Below are 24601 nucleotides of genomic sequence, written 5' to 3' on the forward strand. Positions count from 1 at the left end.
ATAAGGAACTCATCTGTTAAGGAGTTTGTTGTTTTTGCTTGACGCCGCTGACGAATGTCGCGACACAACTAACTTCACGCCTCGCTGGGCTCAAACAGACCGGAACGCACGATTGTTACGTCAGAAAGCTGTTGAGCTTGATTGACATTTTGACAGAAACTTCCTCCTAAAAGCTTCGTTTTGCAAAAGATTGTTTTCCTGACTTTTAGGCCGGAGTTCTTTTTAATTTCATGAAAAATATTTTTTTTTTGTTATTAGCGTTTTTTTTTTGTTGCTTAATTTTCTGCGTCGTCATTCAAAGTATATATCGGTTTGAAATTGGACAACAGAACTAAAAAAACACAAAGTCCCAAGGTGCAAAATATTCTCCTACATAAGAGTTAGTGGTTATTTTTACTGACTTACATGTCTGTTATAAGCAACCCCTGACGTTTTATACGATACCAGCGTTCATTTTTCGTCCATATTACTTGGTAGCATGAATCGCCATTCAACTGTTATTACAATGCTAATAATGTTGCAACTAACGAGTATAAAAAATTGGAAATCATGTTCATGGAAACAAAAACAGCAATTTAGTCTAACAAGACTTTTTTTTAAATTTGATAAAATAGGCATGCGTATATTCCAGAGACTAAATATTTGACATAGAAAGCTACTTAAACTATCGGTAAAAGTGTTATTGGAGCTTGTATGTTGGTTGCGTGCCAAGACCTGTTAGTCACCGCCACAAAAGCCACCAGAAATGTCAAACTTCCTATGTTAACTATTTTGAGCGAAGCAACCGTGAGCCTGATTCGAAGTAAGGTCGATTTAAATATAGTTTCACTCTAATCCCAAAAGTGCTTCTAAAAACATCTTCAACGACCCGTAGCATTTGGCCATATTAAGAGGCCAATATAAAGCGGCCGGCACCATATTTAGCCTGCGGTTAAGAACCTTTTTTGGCCCTTTAAAAGATTTCTAAAGAATTGTGGCCAATTAATTGATTTGGCCTAAAATGAAACAACCGCAGTTAAAATTGAAAGTCAGTTATTTTTTAGAAAATTAACTTGTAAAAGAAAAGTTAGGGTATTTTTTAGATTATTTGAAGCTCAATTTACCGTTACGATAATAGAGACGTTGGGTTAAAATTGCAATAAAAATAGAACACAACAATATGAGAAATTCAACCTGTTAATTTACCTGTAAATATTATAAGCTAGCAATTTTATCAGTGGCCTTATGCCCAAGAAAGTATTCGTCTAATTAAGTATAAGTTTATAATGGCACAGTGCCCTACTGACTCCATATTCATATCCCAGGTCATTATTTCCACCTAACCAATAACCATTATTTGAGGAAATTGTCTGGAGTGTTCAACCATGCTTTCAATGCTGCTCCATAAATACATCTTCAACTATATTAGAACTTCTGTACAACCTCGGTAGCTTTGTGTGTGTATAAACCACCGATTGTGTGATTGACTAAAAATGTATTTACTTTTATTTTATTCTTAACTTAATTCGTGTTAATTTTGTCTCAGAATTCTCTTGTTTATTAATCAAGCACATAGTTAATTTTGTCTGATAAGCTTTCTTGTAGGTTTCACCTTTTGTTGTGCTTTTACAAAGCATTACATTTTAATGTTACTACTTCAACGTTATTAATATTAATTTTGATTAACGTAAGTTCTAGTGTTATAGCTGCTCTGTTTACTAAACTTCTGTCTACTCGCTTAATGCTGCAATGCACCACACAAAGCAATTAAAAGCACTTATTCGTATGCATATTTGGACATTTAAGTGCAAAAACATCAAACTCAAAACAACGTTTTAAATAAAGCTAAAGGGAAATGTAACTTACAACACCCTAAAAAAATATATTGTTCCACCAAATTCGTCCCACTTGAATCAAAGCTGTAAAAACTCTTGTCCGGTTTTAATTCGCTCCAACCATCTTTCTATTGCGCTGATTAGAATCCACCTCGTTGCAACTTTGCGACGTAATTGCCCCCCCCCCGCCAAATCAACCCCAAGTGACGTCATGCCACCCCTAATCGTCCTCTCCATTCCTTTATCCAATTAAGTGTATTTCATGGCCACAGGTGCAATGTATTAACAAGTTGCTGAAATTGCTGAATAATCTTGTCTGGATCTGAATTTAATTGCGTCTGCAATGTTGAACATATAAACCATTGGAAGCTGCTTTTCTTAAGCATTAAAAATCTACGTTCTAGGTGAATATTTTTCTAGGCATATAAATGCAATCATTCGGAATTCTGTAAAAAAACAATAACTTTAAAAAGTTTTATAAAAAATGTTAACCCATTATTTTGTTAGTCTTGCGAACAGACCGGGTCAGTAATTGTTACAAACCTTTTGAAAATCAAAAATCCCCTATCCGTCCCAATTTTGCAAAATAGAAATGTTGCTTTTTTTTCAAAAATTAATACTTTTTTCGTCGATCAAAGTTGTATTGTTGCGTCACAAAAACCGTGACGCGGTTCGTGCGCGACCTTGGTTACGCTTGAGTGGTAACTACCTGCAACCTTGACGTATTAAGCCTTTCACTTCCTTCGAGGCAGCAACCCTTTGCACGCAAATCTCAACTTCGATCACGCCAAATTGTTGGATTCGGCGCAGAAAAGCGGAAAATCCGACAGAACGATTGAAAACTTTGTCCTTCTGTAAATGCGTAAACGCTTTGATGAAGACTTGAAGAGTTGATGCCCTGCGTGCGGTGATTACTTTAAAAGTCGTCCCAACTAAAATACAAACATTGTTTAATTATTAAGTAGTAAGAAATTAAATTTCGCTAGTACAACTGTATAGTGGGTTTGGTTGAATTCTTGGGCCAGTTTTCATGGCCTATAGAAAGTGCCGGCCATATTTTCAAAAGCTCTCAAAACGGCCGAGATTTAAGGCCGCCTTTAAATGTGTGAAGATAAGTTTCCTTAACAAATAAATAAATGTAAAAATAGTTAAAAAAAAAGGCAAATTGTGCATTCCCAAAGTTAAACTTGGCCAAAGCCGTAAAACAGAAGAAAAATGAACGACAAAAAAAACGACCTCGCGTCGCCCATTGTGCTCGCCGCCGTTTTGTCACGTGACTGGCTGGAAAGCGTCGAGAATGTTGAGAAGAAGGTTTTGTGCGAACGTCGCGCGACTCCATTGTGACGTGCGCCATTAGGGAGCGCACTGCCAGACTGTGTGAGCGAGTGAGCGTGGCGCGTGAACTCAGCTTTTCGTGGAACTGGCTCCCCGGCCTACAGTTGCTTAAGTTGCTGCTTTTAGTGTCTGGTATTCTGTATACATGGTTGTACAGCCTTCTTTTGGCGAAATATCCTTTTTATATTGCCCTAGGTGCAGGTTTTTTAAATACTCAAAACATAAGTGTCTCGTATTGTGTAGACAAGGTTGTTAGCTTTTGCTTGATTAAAACTGCTAGTTTTGAAGTTAAAACGACGCATATTCAGTGTAAATAATTCCAATGGGAGTAACTTAGTTTTAACTTTCACGTACAAACAGTCTGTAAAGTAAGTGTAGATAATATATATACACAAGTGCAGAAGAATGCACCATTGGCTAAACTTAGCGGCATATTGTTGGCTGGAGGTTGTACTTAGGCTCGGTGAGAAATATCAAGCCTATACAGAGAAGGTAACATTTTAACATTGATGTTGGAAATGAATATGAATTCAACAATGTAACCTATTTCTGTATATGGGCTTTGATATTCCCATCAAGTAAACTGTTTTTGATTTACTAAAATATTGAAGGCTAAGTTACAATTTCCACACGGTTTCGCCAACCCAATACATATTTTAAAACTTCTCCAGTTAAGCTTGTTGTTCGATGACCTCAGTGTCGTTCGTTTGTTTGTAGCAAACACGAACGAACCACGTGAAGTGATCAGTGGCAACGCACTCGCTAATATTTAACCTGGAGCATCGTGTGCTGTTAGGCCGAGCTAGCGTGGAAAGCAGACGGTGAGCTGAGGTTTCAAGGCGCTGTCTGTGATTTTAACGGACGGCTGGTGGACGATTAATGGGAATTAAGACGGCGTGAAATTCGTTTCTTTGTACGAACAAGATTAGATACAATGGATGGCTGCTATTTTGTCAAATCGGCGATGTGTTTTTTCTGTGTGTTATCCACGAAAGTATAAGCCGCTTATAACATCGGTGTTCTACCACAGGCGTGTCTTTATATTTATTGTAGGCCTACAACCAGTGGGAAAGTAAACCGGGGCGTAACGACACTGCTGTAAATAGAACTTTTCCAGTTAAGGCCGTACCGGTAAAACAAAGGTTATTTTATTACCAGGCTATCACGCCATCTCCTTGAATATATTTAAACAAGGATTTCAGTTGCATATTTGTGCACGACGTCGAATGATATGACGTAATTTGTGACGTAATCTCTAAAAACTTTGCAGCGTTCCGGTAATATTTTTTTTCGTTTCGTTTAGATAATTATTCTACTTTCACAACTGAAAATAAGCTTTACCTGAGTCTTTAAGGCCTAAGAATATGTCGTTTTAAAATCACAAACATACAATTTAATAAGGAAATTCCTATGACCTTTTTTGGTTAAAAGGTGTTTGTCAAAATTGATCTGATCAGGTCAGTGAGGATTTGACTTTGCGCAGTTTTATTATTTTCTCATATCTTTGCAAATTACGGGAAATTTGCTAAATTTTAATAACTTCAAAATTGATTTCTATTTTTTTGTCATTTCAAATATACGGACGCGTACCGCAGTTACCAATTGAATATCTAGAGCCAAGTGAATCACACTTTAAACACCCCTATTTCACCCCCATTTCACCCCAAAACAACACTGAGCCCCTAGGCGCTTGGAAAGTTATGAAGGTGGTAACACAAGGGCATTATAAATTCCCTGGGAAGTCGCCAAACATCTGCCTCCATCATTAAGCTAAGCGTTAACCGCGGGTAAATGCCAATGTTTCTGGCGTTAACATAACAGCTGCCGTGTCTCTCTAATTACGGCACGACTATACAGCTAGGGACGACCCTGTTTTGTCCTCGCTTGCTGGCGAGTCAGCTAGAGACCTATCTGCCTTTAATTGCGGCAATAAAGCTGAGAAAGCAATTGAGTTGTTGACGCAACGACCAAGTGATGATTAAATGCTCCAGGGATTAATGTTGCGCCATTTCTCCGCTGAATCATTCGTTACTTGGCCTTGGAGATATTGCGTCAACTTTTCAGTTGTGTATTGAGCTTTCTGACTCAGTTATAATTGCGTGAATCACTTGCAATGGTTTGAGATTGTGCTGCTCTAGTATGGACAGTTTAGTCAGGTTTTTGCAAAGGGAGCAGTCGATAGTTTTTAAACCTGGCTTATCAACGTCGCGTTTCCATTTTATGTAAGCATTGTAATAAAAAAACTTGTAAAGTTAGCGTGAGATTTATTTTGTGTTTACTTTGTATTTAACTGTACAACGTGTTGGTCGTTATATGGCTGCATCATTTCTCCTTTGCAATTGAAAGTTTGTCAATTTAAAACATAATATGTATTCCTTCTAGTCGCTGCGTGAAACTATTGGCGCAATTAATCCCAATTTTATTACGATTTACACATTTGAGCACGAGTTTGATTTGATACATCTCTCTTTGTCCTACCTGTTTAATGTCTCACCCTTCTTTCAAATACTTTTACTAACGACTGAATATTTGCAGCAGCGTAGCATAAGTAGGACTTTTACAATTTTAACCGACGGCAAACGTTGCTGTGAGTTGAAAGAAATGACAATGCTCGACCAAATTCTACAAATCCTCTCGCCACAAAAGGACTACGACAAAAGCAAGAAGCAATCAGCCGAACACAAGTTTAAAAGATCCAAAAAGTAAGTTCGCTCGCCCCACTATGACGCAACAATCAAGCGTCGCGCGTCAAGTGATTGTACCGCGATGTTGGCCTCCAAAGATCGTCGATGTGATTGCTTTTCCACAGGGTTGGGTCGGTTGTGGAACCCAGGTGTTGCTAGTTTAAAGGCTGCAAGGACGGTTAGTGTCCGACCCCGGCCAAAGCACTGAATCCGAGTCTGCCAAATGTGAGATTTTGTGGAGTCCGAGTCCGGCGCCGATTCTACAGCAGCATGTATTCCACCTATTTACGTAACTATAGGCTTGATTTTGAGCAATTCAGTTACAGGGGTGTTATATGTTTCCTCACACAATACATATAGTTTAAATATAATAATAAAAATATACATATTTTAGGGTTACCTTTTTGGCTTATAGGTTATTAAGGGCTCGAGCCATGTTGTCGCAAAACGGTAAGATGCTCTACTTTTCACAGAAGTTGTAACTTGCAGCAGTGAATAATGGAGTGACAGTACACTAAAGGTTAAGCGCCATATTTGACCTTTCGCTCTCGTATTAATCACCGGCCCATAAACTGACACACTTCTGCTAAGTTCTGCGCCAAAGCGGTGCTACAAAGGCCAATGCTAAATCGGGGCCATCAAACACGCTATATTTACTCGGTGCTATTTAGGTGAAAATTTGTAGGGCTTTGTAAATACGCTGCAGGAAATATACAGGCGGTATTGCCAAGCCACGCTCCCCGTATACAAAATCTCTTTAGTTGCTGTAGATCTTCTTTGCTGACAAAAAATAATATAGACAGAAAGTCGAGCCGACCCCGTTTTGGGGTAAATTTGGCGAAAACTGAACCGTTATTGTGCGATTTTTAGCGTTGAAAAGTGCCAACTGATTTCAGGTTAGCTTGTGATAACATCTCAAGTGTAGCTCGTGATATTTCGCTCGTCTAATGTGTTTCACCTCGCAAAAAGTCGTCTGTGGCCTCAGGCGCTTCCAAAAGTTTTTAATCTGCACATTTTCGAGTGCATTTTGTTCCGAAGCTCCAACAAAACTTCGCCACTCTTTGGTGCTTTGCCTAAGAGCGCCTTGTGCAAAAAGCAGGATTCTACTCGCGCTGCAACTGCTGTTGCATTTTACTTTCATTATGTATTTTCTAAGCATAATGGCAGGAGGTTGTAGTTAGACGTAGTAAGATTATCAAAATCCATACAGAAGTGGGTAGCTTTTGAACGTTTCGAATAACTCTTTATTCATTTTTAATGTTATTCGAAACCTTCACAAAATGCTGCCTATATTTTGTGTAAGTTTAGTAATATAATAAGGGCAATTTAGTAATCAAGGATTATTATTTTAAGCAAAATTTTTTTGGATATCTGTTTAAACGCACATTTAACCAATCCCAAAAAAACCTTTGCAGTGTTTAGTGTGCAGCTTTATACAGACAACCTTGATGCCAAGGGCCAATATTACAAATCGAACAGCCTTAGCTTTCCAGTGAAGTCGTTCTTGATTGAAACATCGATCGCCGATGCGAAAGTTAAACGTCATTGATTTGCTGAACGCGCTGTTTTGCTTAAAGATGCTAGCTTAAAGGAATTTAGAATACTCATTTTAATATTTACTTTAGCTATTCTGTTTAGCTTTTAGGAAATAACGAACAAAAATAAATTCGCTATACACAATCGTTTTGGTTAAAACGTAAAAAATTTTCAGTGGTAACAAAAATTCCAAAATAATCTAATTCCCGCGCCTACTACACTTTAAGGCAGCGGTTCCCCACCGAAGTGTTATTTCTAATCAAGGATGCCGAGAGGTTTTTAGTCTTTGAGAATTTTTATTTTTACTATTATTGGTCAGCCTTTCAATACAACTCTTGTGTCTACGATTAGAATACAAATTATACTCTCTACGTTCTGTAGAGTTGTTTTCATTCTCCCAGTTTCGCTAATTGGGGCATTGTAGTGAATTACTAAAGGAAAATTCTAGTAGGGGTTCCGCAAACTATAAAAAGGTTGGGAACCACTGATCTAAGGTTTTTAACTTCCACCCAATGCGGTGCGGTTAAACCTTTGTGTGTCCGTTTGTAAGTGCAAATGCAGCACAACGTTTCAGCTACTTCCTTCATTAGTGTGAAGTGGCTGGTTGTCAGACCTTGCTTAATTAAACACCCCACTACAAATAATACATCAGGGATAGTGGCAGCATTTACTGGGAAGTATAGTGACGACATAATGACCAACAATGGCTTTGTGCTCGCGCGTTTCCATTATGAAACCACCGCACAATACACCGACCCCCTCCCTATAGATAGAAGCTCATTGTGGCAAACTGTTGGCGATGTTTTCCTGTTTCCTAATCCAGCCGCAAAACGTAACAGCAAGTGTCTTGTTACGACAAATTGTCGCCACACTTAGACTAATTTGGAAAGGCTGATTGGACATTTCAGGCAAAATTGAAAAAGGTTGAAATCCCCAGAAAACGTGTTTAGTGACTTAAAACTGCTACCTAGGTCCCGATAGGTTGGTTAACAATTACAATTACCAGGGGAGATGTCTTTGATCATTATGTTTATTTAGTCACTTGTTTTAAGAAACCTTTTCCGTCGTCAACAATTCTTGCAGTTGGAAATAAAAATAGCCCGAGTGAGCATTTTGGCATAAATAAATAAATTAATAATTGATGAACTATATTAACAATAGTAAAGGTGTGTTGCGCCACCATCTTCTTATATTTCATATTTCCATATACACTGTCCGAATAATTCCATCAAGGTTTAAAATGGCCCAAACATCAGCCAGAAAAAGGGTGCCGACCGCTACAATTAGGCCAGTGGCTGATGCCGGCCGTAGACAGAGTACTGGTAACTAGTAGCAACCGCCAGCCGTCTTATCCCATGACGTCATCTCTTGGCGAAGTCGCTTTCAAAATAAAATGCGTCATTTTTTTGCGACCGATTTAAGTTTATTATCGCGCCTTTGTTATTTCCAGCTCATAGTTTAGCAATAATTTTAAATATGCTTCCAAGTTAATTCGCTCTATGTTTGAACACATGGTGGCGCTGTGCCAGATGAGAAGTAACAAACACTTGATGGGGAAATTGCTCTGTCGGCTGAATTCCTTGTAAGTAACATGTTGTTGTCAGAAGAGCTTCCGAAGCAAAGGCTTTTCATCGATAAAAATGCAGTTTATCAGCAAACTTTTGGGAAACAATATTTTCGATTCCAACACACCATTGGTGTATGATAACAAAACCTTGAAAGTAACTTCGAGTGCCGAACACTTAGTTAACAAACGTGAACTTTTATTCGGAGAACACAGAAAAGTGATTTGGAGCGGAATGGAGCTTGTCACAGACGTCAAATAAACATCAAGGCCTTAAAAATCAATTAAGATTTATTCAAAACATTCATAAAACGATATCTACTTCTATAAGGGCTTTAATCCATTTTAATCGTAGTTATACGTCGATAGTTTTTAACACCGGCCACACTTGGCTTAAGTCTTTCTGCCCGAGGCATCACGTGACCAGTTCGTCATGACGTCATCAGTGTTAATTTTGATCAGTATTTTTGAATAAGTGGACGCCACACAAGTCGCTTATTTTGGAGACATATCTTTTTATAGAATTCTGCGCTAATCGTTGTCACATTTAGCGTCCGGAAAATTCCGTTCAAGTTTTTTTATGAAGTTTTCACGCAAATTGAGGGACGTCAAACTATTTAAAATATTAATTTTAACCTGCCTATTTACGGGCGTCTAGGTTACCGCTAATTCTGCGGTGAGAAGTGCTTTATTTGCGATATGTGCGACGGTCCGTGATTACCGTCAAGGGTAATAACTGGCTGGTATTTAATCGATGTGTTTAAAGGTTGCCCTTTCTTAATTTAGTTAGTTAATTATTAATTAACTATATAGGTTAATGCAGTAAGCAGGTAAGATATCAAACATAAATAAAATGCGCTTCAAACACTTAAGTTAATTTCTGAGCAAATTGAGAATCTTGTGTACTTTTTTTTTAGTTCCAAATGAACTTGGTTTAATGCAGAAGTTCCACCAAAATACCTCACTTTGTTTTTGACTTAAGTAATTTTGAAGCAATATTCAGTATATTTTAAACAATGTTAAACGCTTGCTTAACCTTGCAATCTTTAAAATAATTTTTTTGTATTATTATTTTTTTTAAAAAACCTTCATTGTTTGTGTTAGATTAAGTTTTTGTGTCTAATTTCGAGCCCTGCGCCCGATTCCCCGCTTTTTTCGGTCACGCCATAATCACGCTGTTTTTACGCTGACGTCATCCCGGCGTGCGCGTGCGCGTGTGCGTGTGTGTGTTCGTGCGTAATACTATATCGAGCGTGGGTCGGTGTTTGCATTCGTGATGTTGCTGATTTCCCAGCCTTTGTAATGAGATTAATTCTTTCTCTAATGCGAATCGTGTTTTTTAGGTGAATAAGAGGAAATATTTTACGTGTAATTAACCATGGTTTCGCTCAAGCACATTTTTAAAAGGGTGGTTTTAAACGTGAGTGGGCTGCGGGTTAAAAATCACGAGTTATGCGGCAAAAAGCGAACGAAACTGCGGCCACAGTTGCTGGTTTCACATTCCAGCGCTTAAGGGGCTTCAAGGTGGCGCCTTTGGGAGAAAATTCGCCCTGAATTCTTAGGAACAAGAAATCGATTCTTTTGCGTTTTTTGTTAATCCCACGTTTAAAGAAGCGAAACGCGCGATTCCCGAACAATGCTTGTTTGTCTCTGATTCGTGACCCTTGCCACTTGTTCGAACAAACGCATCCGTCAAAACAAGAGAATGCGAAAACAACAAAATATTCGCGGAATTTCCCGAGGTTTGAACGTTTGACCCGCAACGCTCCACTGCTTCTGTTTGTTGGATAAAAACTATAGTTTTTTTGTAGTGTGGTGTTTTCGGCATTTTTTCAGGGTTATATATTGTTTAAATTTTTTGTTGTTATATGGAACCTGGATCCAACCGAGATATGTCCCCGTGTTTTACCCACTGTATGAGAGGCTCCAGTCACCATTTGTTTATGTATTTACCATATGTATCTGTGTGTGGCGGCAGCGAAGGTACCGCTTTTGGCGCTCTCTATTGTGACGTAATAGCTGCCGCAGATATCTTACTCAAAGCACCGGAAGGCTTCCTTGAGCCGATGTGGGCAGCCCAAGCAAATCAAAGGTGCAGAAACAAACAGGCCACAGTAACATCACGATCCTACGTCTATAACCGCCCCTCTCACTCTGCTCTCTTACGCTCCTCCTTCTTCTCTCTCTCTTAGTCAGCTGGTTGATTACGTCACTCGGCTTGCTGGTCTTCGTGTTATTAATCCATTCGTTGATGTTAGCTGCTGCTATGGCTGTTATGGCGCGTTTTGTGAAATGAGCGCTGCTGCTGGTTGAAGGTATTTTAAAGTGTGACCTTATGAAGTATTTTAGCAACCTGCGAGTTGATGATGCTAGAAATAGAACAAGTTGATCTCTACGAACTTTGTATCTAGGTGTATCTAGACTTTTTAGTTTAAGAGGAGCTAAAAATGATAGCAAAAGCAAGTTGTTATTAAAACCACTTAAAAGTGAAAATTGTAATTTAATATGTGACGGTTTGGGTAGAACCAGATTTTTTGCTTAAACCACAGGCGCTGGTCTAGAATCCTACCACATTTTCGTCCGCGGGTTTATATTGCTAACATTATTTGCGTAATTTTTTATTTATTCTCCTAGTTTGCTATTTAAATTTTGACAACTCGTTTCGTTATTGTAAAAAAAATGTTAGGACTCTAGACCAGCGCCTTTAGATTGGAAAACTAAATTAGCAGGAGTCTTTAAATTTTGAAGATTTAAAACTTGGAGAACTAACCCAGGGACTTGTTGAGAACTAAAACTTTGACCTGACTTGCCACAATAAAGCCAGCAGCAAGGTTAAAAGTCGTTGCTTGTGAGTTAAAGTTGTTTTGTTGTGATTAGTTGAAGGCGCTAAGCGGCTTATTGGATTTGTCCGCTAATGAATAATTCACCTCATTTTGTTCGAGTTGTTCAGGCGAACGGGATTTGCTCAGCGGTTGTCTATTAACGACAACGAATAAGCCTTAAATTACACAAAACTTTGTAAAAGGGAACCAGTTTGCTAACAGCGGGTTGGCTGGGCGTTAAGATTCTCTTGGGGATAAATTTGTTTAAAAATACAGCAACTTTATGCTTTGTTTGCATTCGTCCATCTGCTGACTCTTACTTTTGCCCCTTTTCTTTCCCAAGGAAAAATAATTGTTTAAAAAAAACGGAGTTTTACGTTTTTGCTACCCGTTCACTGTTACTTGTCTTGTGCTGTGAAACTAAACCACAAATACAACTAAAAACTCTGGCAAATTAAAGTCACTGTTAAAAACGCTATTTACATTATTCAAGTCTAAATTCAAGAAGTTTTTTAAAAACCTGATGAGTTAAACCTAAACTGGCGGCGTAAATCTTGGTGATTTGACTCTATAAGGAACGCTTCTCTCGATTCTCTCTGGCCAGACGAATGCACACAAAAATGCGCTGACCTTGTAAAGAACGTCAAGCAACTTTTAACGTCTTTGAGCTTCGAATAGTCCAACTTTTAACGGGCTAACAAGCCTTTCCCTTCTACAACCCTTGTAAGAGCGGGTGCTGGCGCGAGCAGGTTATTACCGCAATAAAAAATCACTTCCCGGATAGTGCGTGTAAGGCTTACTACCTCCACGTTGTTAAACTTCGCAGTAAAACCAAGAACAACCTTCAGCATAGTTCGCCACTTGCACTGTTGTTGCCAGTCGAGTTGCTGCTGAATAAGGCTGCTGCTGGTTTAGACTGGTGTTTAACTGATTGTTCTGGTTCGCTGCTGGTTGTAGCTGCTCTAGGCTGGTGTTTAATTAATTGCTGGTGTATGGCGTGGTGTTGTTGCGAATGGAATTGCTGATGCATTCTTGGAATGGACATGATTAACTTCATCATCAGGTAGAATACTAGAATAGCGTATCTCGCCTTTATGCCAATTCAATAGAGTTTTTCTGTATGGGCTTTGATATTCTTACTGCGTTTTACTCTTGTGTTCTTGGGCATTTTGTGAATGTTTCGAATAAATCTCATGATAATGGTTGGAGGTTTTAGTTGACGTAGCATGAATGTCAAAGCCCATACAGAAGTAGGTTGCGTTTTGAACGTTTCGAAACGTTCCACTCTTGTTTTCTTGGGCGCCTCAACTCCAGCCCTAGTTAGCTTTAAACTTTCACCATTATCGACTTGCTAAATATACAGGTGCCAAATGCGGACACCTTCATCTAAAGCTGCTATGACGTAGTTGTGACGTAATGTGGCCTTTACTGAGCTTTTATTGTTATCGTCACAAAGACCCTGGTAACCTCGGATTAACGATGCAATTAATCTGGGCGTTGTTGCATTATCGCACAGTTGGCCGTGTACCTATTTTTATCCATGTACTCACAGAAACGACTGTTTGACAGAGTTCTCTATTACCATATTTCTATTTGTTTAAGTGCCTATTTTCAGCATTTTTATGATTTGTGTGAAGTTTTGTTGCTTAAGAATAGCCTGGTTGGTCCATGCAATGACACGGTTTTTTAGTTTAACGTTTTCAGCTTTATGATTTACGGCTTAATGCCAAAACTCCCAATGTTCCATTTATTATTGCCAGCGTGTTTAGGCTTCCTGTGGTTTAAGCTCTCGGTTGTGAAAGGCGGAATGTGAAAGTTTCACCCTCCTGCCATTTCGGCGCAACGCAGCGGCCCGGAAAAAGTTGGCTCGCTCCTAATTAACTCAACCTTCGCCGTGTTTTGCTTCAAATATCACTCGCCTTGTTTCGTAACAAACAACAATGGCAAGAAACAAACGACAACGGCCTCGTGTTTTTTGCGTTTAAATGTTAATTCCAGCGCAGATCGTAACTAATTGCCAGAACACGGTCGTTTATTGCTAAGTTTGGCGCTGCAGCATATTAACCACCTGTTGTGACATTGTGGGTATTAAAAACACCATTTCTACATTTCTAAAATAGCCAGCAAAAATAATTTATCCCCATTAGCTGGTTGATCTTTAGTTATTTGTGTAGTTTTAGCGAATAAAGGACAATAAAGCCGCAGCTTAGATCGCCAATATAGATCCATTCTGACCCGGCCAATCTTGTTTAAGCTTACGTTTTCAAATCTGTGACATTTACATTCGGCTTGGTCCGTGTTTGACCTCCACAATATATCCATCTGCCGCATTTGCCCACAGCCCTTTGATATATGGCGACAACGCGCTAATATTGACGTGTGGTAACTGTGTGCTTAACGCCATTAACATTTGTCGCCCGTAAAATCCCTTTTAAACGCCCAATCGCTCTTCTTGGGCGTTTTCAATCCCAATGGCTGCTAATCTCCGTAGTGACAATGCTATTTCGTAATTCCGTTAGCGCTTTTTTGTGCATTTAAGGTTAAAAGCGAAATTATCTTTTGTTTAGTTTGCTTATTTGATAAATTATTTTGCCCATACAGAAGTAGGTAGCATTTCAAACGTTTCGATTATCTCTATTCATGTTCAACGTTGTGAGAAGGCACTGAATAAAATTTCATTGGGAACAAGAAATGCTTTAAATATCTTTATTAAAGGCAAATTATGACAACCTCTAAGTGCAATTCTGCCCCACACAATAGCAACGTAACATAACATTCGCCAACGTTAAGCCGGTGTAATCAATTCTTGCGGTTTTATCAGTCCACAGAAGCTGAACAGAAAGGCGTTGCATTTGAAAGACCCCTTTTTCATTCGTAGCTTCCCCAATATCCACTTTAAAACCAGGGTTATGTCATTCTAAGTTGGTCCACAGAATAGCAGCTCACCAAGTGTGGGTTAGTGCGTTGTGCTTCCTGTGTTCAGCTTACTAGTGTCGGGTTAGAGTAGGAAGATTGTGTAATGCCTCCCTGCCACCTGTGCGTAACATCCGCTCACGTAATGCTTGCTGAAAAGCTCTTGCTTCATGTGTGGGTGGGAAGTTGTGTTGTGCCCTGGCCACTTTGCAAACCCCGCTGTCATCCGCGTTTAAATCGACCTGTTTACCGCCAGTTTTGCGTTTTTACGCCTCTGTGTTTTCCTACGTTCGACTGCTTCACAGTTATAAACATTGATTTTTATTTCTGCTCAACCAAGCGTCCCTGTCTTTTTTGACGAAAGATTTTCTAAAATATTTGCATTCTAATAAAAATCGCACGCTTACCCCTGATGGCTTGTTTACCTACAAGCTACAGTTCATCTGCTTCAAAGAAGGGTGTTTTTTACTCATGATTTACAAACCCGACATAAAATCCATGTTTCGTATCGTATGGATTTGTTCGGAAAATTTTGTCAACACGCAACATTAAATTGTCGTTAGCCCTGTTACACAGACACTGCGAAATACAGATATTAAACAAAAAAATAATTACGCATTGTATAAGAATATCAAAACGGATTCCGTTATTTTTGCTGCTAATTTTTCGACGTGCGTTTTTCAGGTTTGAAACTATTTTGAATTTGTTTTTTGGCGATTGCCTTGTTGGATTTGAGGAATTGCAATGCAGATATTAAACACAAAATATATAAGAAAAATAGAAAAAAGATTAAGCCTGAGCACAGTTAAATTAATTTTTCAAAACAAAAAAGACAGCAAAAAAATCTTTAAAACAAAAAAGATTCATTTTTTTCCAAACCTTTCCTAATCCCAAACTCCTAAAATTCCCAAAAAATCTAAATTTTAAATATCTTTCGTTTACTTTTTAAGGAAAGGGAAGAAAAACGAAAAAAAGCCGGTTATCGAGGAGAAGAAGCCTTACCTTGAGGCTGACTTGTGCCAGCAGAAGCCAACATTCGAGCTGATGAATGTTGTAAGGATGCCAGCGAAGATGGACAGGAGGGAGTGGGTGGCGACACACAGTGAGTAACGTTTGTATTCATCATCTACCAGTGAGGTGTGTGTTTGTGTGTGGTTCGCAGATGTATTTCTTGGTATTTGGTGTGCAATTAACAGACTCGATCAACGAAGGGTCCTGAGTAAATTAAGAAGGTCTAAATGAGCGTTGGATTTTTTCTTATGTGTATAGTGCCCGGATGAAACATTTAACAACTCAATTTTTTTTTTTTTTTTACTTTTTCATATTAAATTAGAAATGAAGTAAACTTAAAGCACTACAAATTTCTGATTTACGAAAACATAAAATAAAGATTCATACTTTCTTAAACGCAAAACAAAGTTTTGAAAAAAAGTTGTCCAGAAAATAAACAAATATAAAGTAACGAGTTGCAAAAACTACTTTGGTGCGAGACAAATGTGATCCTGCTTCTTCTATTCACTCACTTGTCCCCGAAACACAAAGGTTGTTGTAAATAAATTCCCCAGGACACTGTAGCCCCAGCAACCCACTTATTTACCGTCATCTTGCACAAACACAACCCCCCGTCTCGCTTCAACGCTGAAAGGCGATCTCCGCTGCCCCTTGTTACGCAACAATGGACCAGACGCGATAGACAATAGAGCGGGAGAAACCAGTTCCATCGTCGCGTGTAGACTTGAGGCGAAGGTTGTTTACAGCGAAACTTCTCCCTCGTGGATTCTGATCCTCTGGGAGACTTGTTTGTGTCTCGGCGTACCAGGGAGTCTTTTTTCGTTCTGGGGGTTTCGGTCTCCCCTGGGGCTTGACTAAAACTAAAACCCTGCACCCCCGCTGAAAATTGGGGGGGGGGGGGGAGATTATGATAAGCCAAAACTCACAATTAACCTTTTTACCCTCCATGGCTCCGATGGTTGCATCACAAACACCGCCATAGTTATTGATTGTTCCTTCGCATTATGACGTAATATAGGTTAAGTTAAAAGTTTTGTTAAATTCAGGTTTATTAAACAACTTCATTTAAACTCAACCAAAGCCTTGGACCTCGTTGTTGTTCTTATCTCCACACAAAAGTGATATTTTTGAGTATCGATTTTTGACTTCTGTACGAAGTTTTTTTCTTTTGGGGGGGGAGAAATCAATTTTGTTGCTGCACCCCCAGTTGAATGTTTGGGGGGTACGCCAAATATGACGTCAAAGTTAGTACAAAAACTGAACTAAGTTTTCTGGAATCGGGATTTGAAGCTTTTTAAGGCTTTTTTTATTTTTTCTTATCACAGCCTTAAGAGCAGTTTCCACTTTTTGTTGAGTACCTTTGCGACTTTGAATCGACCTTTGAAGCGTCCTTGCATTGTTGGGGTGTAACTTCACACTTCTTATTAAGTTCGTACTGTTGGTCGATCTTTTGTTATGGCGGTAAACAAGCTATTCTTTACAAGTTGTTGCTACAACCAAATCATCATCTCGAATTATGCCGGGGAATGTGGCTTCAGGTTTCAAACTGCACAGAAAGAACTCTTCTATGCAAACAGGTTCCTTGCTAAAAAACAAATTGTGCAATGTTAAAAATAATGGTCTTAGACATCTTTGAAATAGCTCGAATAAAATTTACTTTCTACACAAAATTTTCACTCCACAAATAAATTGTTAACATAAGTAACTTTTATCTTTAAGCGATGACTTCGACGTAGAATAAATATCGAACCCCTAGTAGGAAGCATTTTGTGAATGTTTCGAATCAATCCAAGATAATGACTGGAGGTTGTAGTTGGACGTATAATGAATATCAAAGCCCAGAAGTAGGGAGCATTTGAACGTATGTGTCACCTACTTGAGAAACACGTTTAACCAACGACTTGGGGACATCATCATGACATTATTACGTAACAAACGAGCTTTATTCTTAACAGGAAACCACATTTCCCGCCAAAATATTCAGGAAGCCCCATTATATTTAGCAACCCCCACCCTAAATTACCCCAAAACATAACCTTTTATGACCCAGCCGCCCCAAATACGCGATAAGTGAACCCAGTCTAGGATCATTTCCAAAGGAAATCTTTAGTTTTGCCGTGAAAGGCGCTGTGTGCCAGTTACAACCACACCCAGCAAACTTTTGTCCAAAAACTCGTTTGCTGCGCAAATGATTCGCTCCAGTGATGTTAAATTAAGTCGGAGGTAGTGAAACGAATCTAGGAAAGCCTCCAATTGCAAATGTTCCCCAATACAGGTCGCTTTATAAGGTTATTATATTTTGAAACTTCTGGCCATCGTTGATGAGATTTAAAATGAAGCTATGTCCTAGCCCTACTAAATGATTTAACCTTATGTTGTAACTTATAAGTTGTATTCATTTAAATGGAATTGGTCGTACATCAAAATCTCAACACTTGTGGACCTACACAATAAACTCATCAGCAGCAATATATGAAACTGAATACATTTCTAGTAAGGAAAAAATGCAAAAGAATATGATGATGGTACGTTTCACAATCGTGCGACTTTATGCGGGCAGGTTTTCAAGTCACAAAACATATTCTAAAGCGATTATACCTAACCTATTACGCACAATGTTTAAAGAATAAACCACGGTTTAACTCTAATTTATATTGAGAATAATGTTCAGGAAATACAATAAAAAACTTCTATTGAAAAGCATAAATATTGCTTGTAAAAAAACTCCAATAAGAATAATCCAACTAAACGTGAAAAAACACCTTACCCAAGAATCCAAAATCCCCCTAGACCGCTCCTTGGCTCGATATTTGCGTAACCCCACCCGCGTGAAGGGTGTGGGTGAAGCGTGGGTTGACTTTTGGGGCGACGCTGGGTTAAAGCGGTTACCCCTGGGTCAAGCACGACTGAACGTCTAAGCACTTGCCCAGTTTCCCAACAATTCGTGACAAAAATCACAGACTCGCCAAAAAAAGGTGAAATCCAAACCTGTTGAGTAACCTTTAACTTTTTTCCAAATCGCGAAGCACAGATGAGAAATGCAAACTCATTCCTTCAAAATTCGTGATAACTTTTCCTCTTGAAATAACCCTATTCCTTCTAGCCAAGCTATTACCCAAACCCATGGAATATTAAAAAAATGAAAATTAACCAAATAATATTTGGCATTTTTTTATGAACTGCGTCTTAAAAAATTTTCCAAAATATTTATTTTATATTTGGCGTTCTCTTAAATTTATCCTACGATTTAAAACCTTAGCTTTGACCTAATTTTATCCCGCTAGTGCAGACATCCTTGCGGATTGCGTATTATTGTGTGAGATGATTGATGCGACATCCCGAGCAAGCTTCTGTGAATTTCTTATCGCGCATCTACGATTCCCGCGGCGCCCGCCAAATCCATTATGACCACACAATGTCCTGACAATGGATAAAATGTGGCGTCAACAATGGGATATTTTCCATTAAATTTCGCTTATCTACTTCTCACAGAACGTGTGCATTTGCAGCCAATTCACGTTGTAGACACAGCATTGAATGATAACACAGCCTAATGTTGTCTCCAAAGTAGTGGCGCTGTTCATTGATCTTAACTATTTGTCAGAACATTAGAACGCCAATCCTCGTTATTCAAAATTGAACCAAATAAATAACAAGCAACTTTAAGCTATTTTCAACCCACCCTTGTGATTTTTCAACTCCTTTAAGGCTAGGAGTCATTTTTTTATTGATTTAACGACAATAAGGTGGTATTCTTGAGGAATACCTTTTGTGTGTCGCCATTTACAACGAGTGACAAACGGTTTTTCGGAGCAACACGTTGGCAATAACTCTATAGTGAACACTGGGAAGAACAACTAGGAGAAATTTATCACGTTTCAACACCGCACATTGGAAGTGCTTCACAAATACGATGTAAAATGCTTCCCTAAGCCACCAGCCCTCGTATAAAGCCATTGCTCTCAACTCTTTGTTGATATGACCGGAAAGTTTTACCGCAGTTGCTTATGAACACAGAGATTGAAAGCTGATCAAACAATAACTTTACGTTGGAGCAAATGGCTGGAGGTTGTAGTAAAAATACCAAATTACGTACAGGAATAGGCAGCATTTTGAACGTTTCGAATAAATCTTGTTTGTTAAAAATAAATAAAAATATTTTCGAAAGGTCAAAATAATACCTACCTCTGTATGAGCTTTGATATTCTAATATCTTTACGGTTTGTGAAAATCTCAATGTGTCTGGACATTCGGCGTCATTATGTAAGCATAAAAACTTTTTAGCAGCGTTTTTAATTAAAATCTTGTAATGTATAAAGATTTTACTGCCCTATTGAAATAGTGCAGTCGCTATAGCTTTAATTCACAAGGGTGAACTCCACACGACTCTTAGGTAGCAACGCCCAGCTTATTCTTGTCTGTGCTTCGATTATGATTGACCTTCACAAAATGGTTGTGATGACCTTAACACAATGAAACTTAAATTAAACGGGCTTCTTTAGACAAAGGAGGCATTTTGCAAAACTATCAATACAAAGGACTTTCATGCCAGCCTAACTTCTGTGATTCTTCGCTGTTTAAATCACAAAAGTTTGAACTGTTATTAAACCCCATCACGAATTGCCAGAAACAACATCCATTGTTCAGCCGTTCTTAACGAGTCCACGTCAACAATTAACGTTTTTTACGTCACAATCCCAGGAAACCCATCACTCAGCGCTGTCGTCCGGTGTTTGACCAAGTGACACATGCTTAGCATAAGTTTGCCGGGCATGACTACACGTGATAAATGATCACATGGAACGTCACATGTATTTTGCTAAAAGGACATGTCACTGGTCGTAACAGGTGAAATACAGTTTATGAATCAATAACATCTGTATAAAGTGGAGGTTTTAATCGGCGTCTTTCCCAATAGTTTCTGATTATTAACGACTCTTGCAAAGATATTAAAATTTAGTAAACAAAAATATATATTATTTGTTAAAAAAAATATGAAAAACGGTAATAAAAATTATATTGTAGTAAATTTATTAAAAAATATTTTAAAATATGGTGACACATTCATTGGACGATAACATGGGGCACACAATACCCAACAGATGATACAATAATACATCGAATTTCTTGCAGAAATGCAACACGAATTTACTTTAACACAGACATTTTTTTTTAATTTATTCTATCTACTGTTTTCTTACAACAACAAAAAGTATTTGAGATGAATCTTAATAAAAAGAGGAATACTGGCACAAAGTTTGCTCCCCTCTGCTGTAGAACCCTAATGCATTGGTTGGTTGCAAGCAGCTGTCGTGTCGCGGCATGCAAAGCGTCGGGGTCACCAATTAAGCATTACACCACATAAGTGACATAATTGCCTTATCGCATTCCGGACACCGCGCCACGCAAGATCCAGACGTGCTTTGTGACGTAACACACGCGAACGCTCGATCACGCATTCCAATCTATTATGACGAAAAGCTTGTAAGCTCATCTAGGGTTCTCATAAAATCTTAAAAGGTCTTTGAATTGATTTAGTTATTTAAAAGTTCTTTTAAAGTTTCCAAATAATCTTTGGATGTATTTTATGTTTAGCTTAATAATTGTGTTTACAAAGTTCCGTAGTGAAACAAACTTTTAAGCAGTTTGTTCTTCCGCTGAGCATGGAATTTCTACTGTGTTGTTTTGCAATCACATTCAGCGTCGAGTGATCAAATATCACGTCTTTGACACCTATGACATTTCTTTCAAACATATTTGGAAAAGATTTTCCAATCATGTTAAGAAAGAATAGAGGTATATTCGGATGTTTACAAAATGCTGCCTGTTTTTGTATGAGATTTGATATTCATTCTTCGTCTAACTAAAACCTCCAGCTATTATGCAATATTTTGTCTTTGAAAAAAGATCAAGTTTCCCAATAATCTTTGAATGTCTTTGAATTTATTTCATCAATACGTTTGGTAACCCTTTGTATTGTTGCATCGGGAAAGCACATCAGCTCTGGGAGATACTTCGCCTGAAACCTTATACTTCTCTTCATACTTGCGGAATTTTATTTACCACCGCTTTCCCTTGTATCCCTTCCAACCTTTCATCTCTCGGTTTCGTTGGTGTAAGGTTTCTATGGGTCCATTCAGTAGTGACGTCATCACATGAAACCTTAATCCCTGGGAAGTTTGCTGCCAGGTTGTCGGGACGCGAAAGTGGCGCCGATATGTTTGATCGGGACACGCCCGATATTTCACACGATGTGCTGCTTTGTGGGCGGGAAAGGGGCGGGGCTTGTCGGTGGCGTAAAAATACAAAAAAAGGATTTTAAATTTAAATTTAATCTCCATCTCGTGGAATAACTTACCTAAACTTTTCCATGCATTGTAAAAGTCACATTTTTACCAAATCGCTTGCTGTTAAATTAGGGTCTTTTTTTAAACTTGAATTTAAAAATAAAAGCTTTGTTTGGCGCCATCTTTATTATAATATTATATCAGTTTGCGTCCAAGATATATTCCAGCCTTGGGCTAAACCTTACGCCAAATTTAATTTCCCGTCACATGACATTTTCATTTGCAACCGGAAGTGACGAAACAGCTTCCGACCGCTGTGGCATTATGACGACATCCGCTTGGAATAGTTGTGGCGTCACAATAAGCTGCCATTGTGGCGCAATCCACCGACGCCCATCATAAACTCTTAACGACTTTTGCTCCGAAAACACATTTTAAGGACAGGGACCTGGCGTGGCGTGGGCGTGTCGCTGCAAGAGAATAAGATCTTTATGTTTGAACTTAATTAATCAACTTTTGGGTAGATTATTATTATTAGGGCACGTTTCACTCTTTTAGCTTGATCAATAGAGGGCGACCATAGCAATCGTAATTTATATTTTTTTTTTCATTTTGGCAATTTTTTCGCATATGTTTTTTGTACAAATACTGATCACTTGTTTGTCGTTCTATTTGCTTTATGTCGACAAACATTATTCGAGAGTTTTTATGTTGACGTAGTAATCTGTTTGTTTAATGCGTCACAATGACACGATTGTTGACTCACAGAACTTCGCAAATAATGGCATTGTCAAACGCTACACGTTTTCAGATGTTTTGCAAACTCTATATTAAAGTTCTCGTTGGTAATAGGAAAAAATCTTTTGAAAAACTATTTTAGAGATTGCGGCAAAGTCTTCGAAAATCTTAAAATTTCAATTTTGTTTCAAAAAGGTTAACCATGGCATTTGTACGTTTTTTTCTAGGATCCAATTTTAAGTTTTGTAAAAATAAATAATAAATTGTCTTAAATTTTAAATGCCTTTTAATTTTTTTTGTAAAAATTATTTTATTACAAACCCTGTAATTGCTGTTTTTCTTTTTAAAATTCCATTAAATAGTTTCTTTTTGCGCTAAACGAACATTTCAAATGATTTTGTGAAAATATTTTGCCTTTTAATTAAGTTAAACGTAAAAAGTAGTAAAAGCACAAACCCACATTCAACCTTATGCCGCGAAACGATCTTATTCCAGAAATAAATTTAATCATCCTACGAATCACGTGGAATCCACCCAAGTTTATTAGAAACGAACAATAGTGAATCAATAGTTGCTTTTATTGCCCACACAAAAACATCTGGCGAAGCAGCAACCAACATTTACGATCCTGACAACAACCTTCTGTCCACCGTGGCTTTATTGCTACTTTACAACTCCATACTTTCGCCAGTATTGGGTCTAATAATAGCTGGCATACTTACTACCAGCGTTTGAACGAAATTGCGCGTAATCTCGCCGCCTGGTGTTTAATACCTAATATAACTGGAACTTAATATTGCTGATCTGCGCCCAATTAACTCGGTTTAATGAACTCTATGTTCGTCCATACATTTGTTAACGTATTTGTTTACAGAAAAAAATTATTTCAAGTTTAACTGAAGGAAATTCAACGATTATTTTCCCATAGATTTTTAAACTAAACTTGCATTTGCAATATTTTTTTAGGTTAGCCTTCCATTTTCTATACTTTTAAACTCAAATTATTATTATCATTTCTAGTCATAAATTCTTAAACTTCTGATAACAAAATTCAGATCAAACTTACAAAAAGAATAAATAAATAAAAATAATTAAGAAAAATAAAAATAAAAATAAAAACTACTTTTTGCTCCATTTTATATTAGCTAATGTGTTGTCGTTTACAGCAATATCCCTCTTCCACAACGTGAACCTCTTGTACGGAACGGTGTCGGAGTTCTGCACAGCCGAGTCATGTCCGCTCATGCAAGGACCTTGCCAAACGTAAGTCTATAACACAAGTTACTACTTCTGCGATATATATAAGTTAATATCAAGTTGACCGTTAGTTTATATGTTTTATTTTAGAAACTCTTAAGCTAATTTTGGTGCAACTAAAAATGTCTTGCCAATAAAATATTCTAATTTTCTCGTATACTTTGAAAATTGCCTTTTCGGATAATATGTATTATAATAGATATTATTTAGGTCTGAATGGCTTTAGCAAACACTAACATTTGACCATTAATAAGCCGTGTACTTAAATAGTTATTCCGAAGAGTAAATGAGGTTGGTGCCCAAACTGATTGATTTCAAGCAATGAAATTTTTCAAAAACATCAAATTATGTGGTACCTTTCTTTATCAAGATGATGTCGATTTACTTGACCTATTTGGCTTTGACTTTCATTAAGCATTAGTAATCCAAGTAATTTCCAACCAACTTATTCACTTGTGCAGACAATACACGTGGATCGAGGAACGAGGGAAGAAGCTCAAGTGCACAGCTCCCCAGTACATCGATTATGTGATGACTTACTGCCAGAAGCGGGTCAGCAACCAGGACCTATTCCCCACTAAATACGGTGAGAAGCTAGTAAAAACTTTGTGTTCATGTATATTGTACTTTTACTTCTATA

General features: G+C 38.0%; 1 protein-coding gene across 6 annotated transcripts in view; it reads left to right on the plus strand.

The window, feature by feature from the left end:
• LOC146137095 (MOB kinase activator 2-like) overlaps nt 1-24601 on the plus strand; it is a 51666-nt gene that overhangs the window by 24894 nt on the left and 2171 nt on the right. For 3 of the 6 annotated variants that reach the window (XM_083396017.1, XM_083396018.1, XM_083396013.1), the window contains 3 exons: nt 15619-15770; nt 23871-23967; nt 24423-24547. In XM_083396017.1, the coding sequence (XP_083252143.1) occupies nt 15619-15770; nt 23871-23967; nt 24423-24547 (374 nt within the window). Of the gene's footprint in view, nt 1-5654; nt 5852-8365; nt 8952-10853; nt 12819-15618; nt 15771-23870; nt 23968-24422; nt 24548-24601 lie in introns of those variants that run through there. The other 3 variants (XM_083396014.1, XM_083396015.1, XM_083396016.1) reach the window with 3 other exon arrangements.

The sequence above is a fragment of the Ascidiella aspersa genome, chromosome 8 (assembly GCF_963924565.1).
Source record: "Ascidiella aspersa chromosome 8, kaAscAspe10.2, whole genome shotgun sequence".
Classification (NCBI taxonomy): domain Eukaryota; kingdom Metazoa; phylum Chordata; class Ascidiacea; order Phlebobranchia; family Ascidiidae; genus Ascidiella; species Ascidiella aspersa.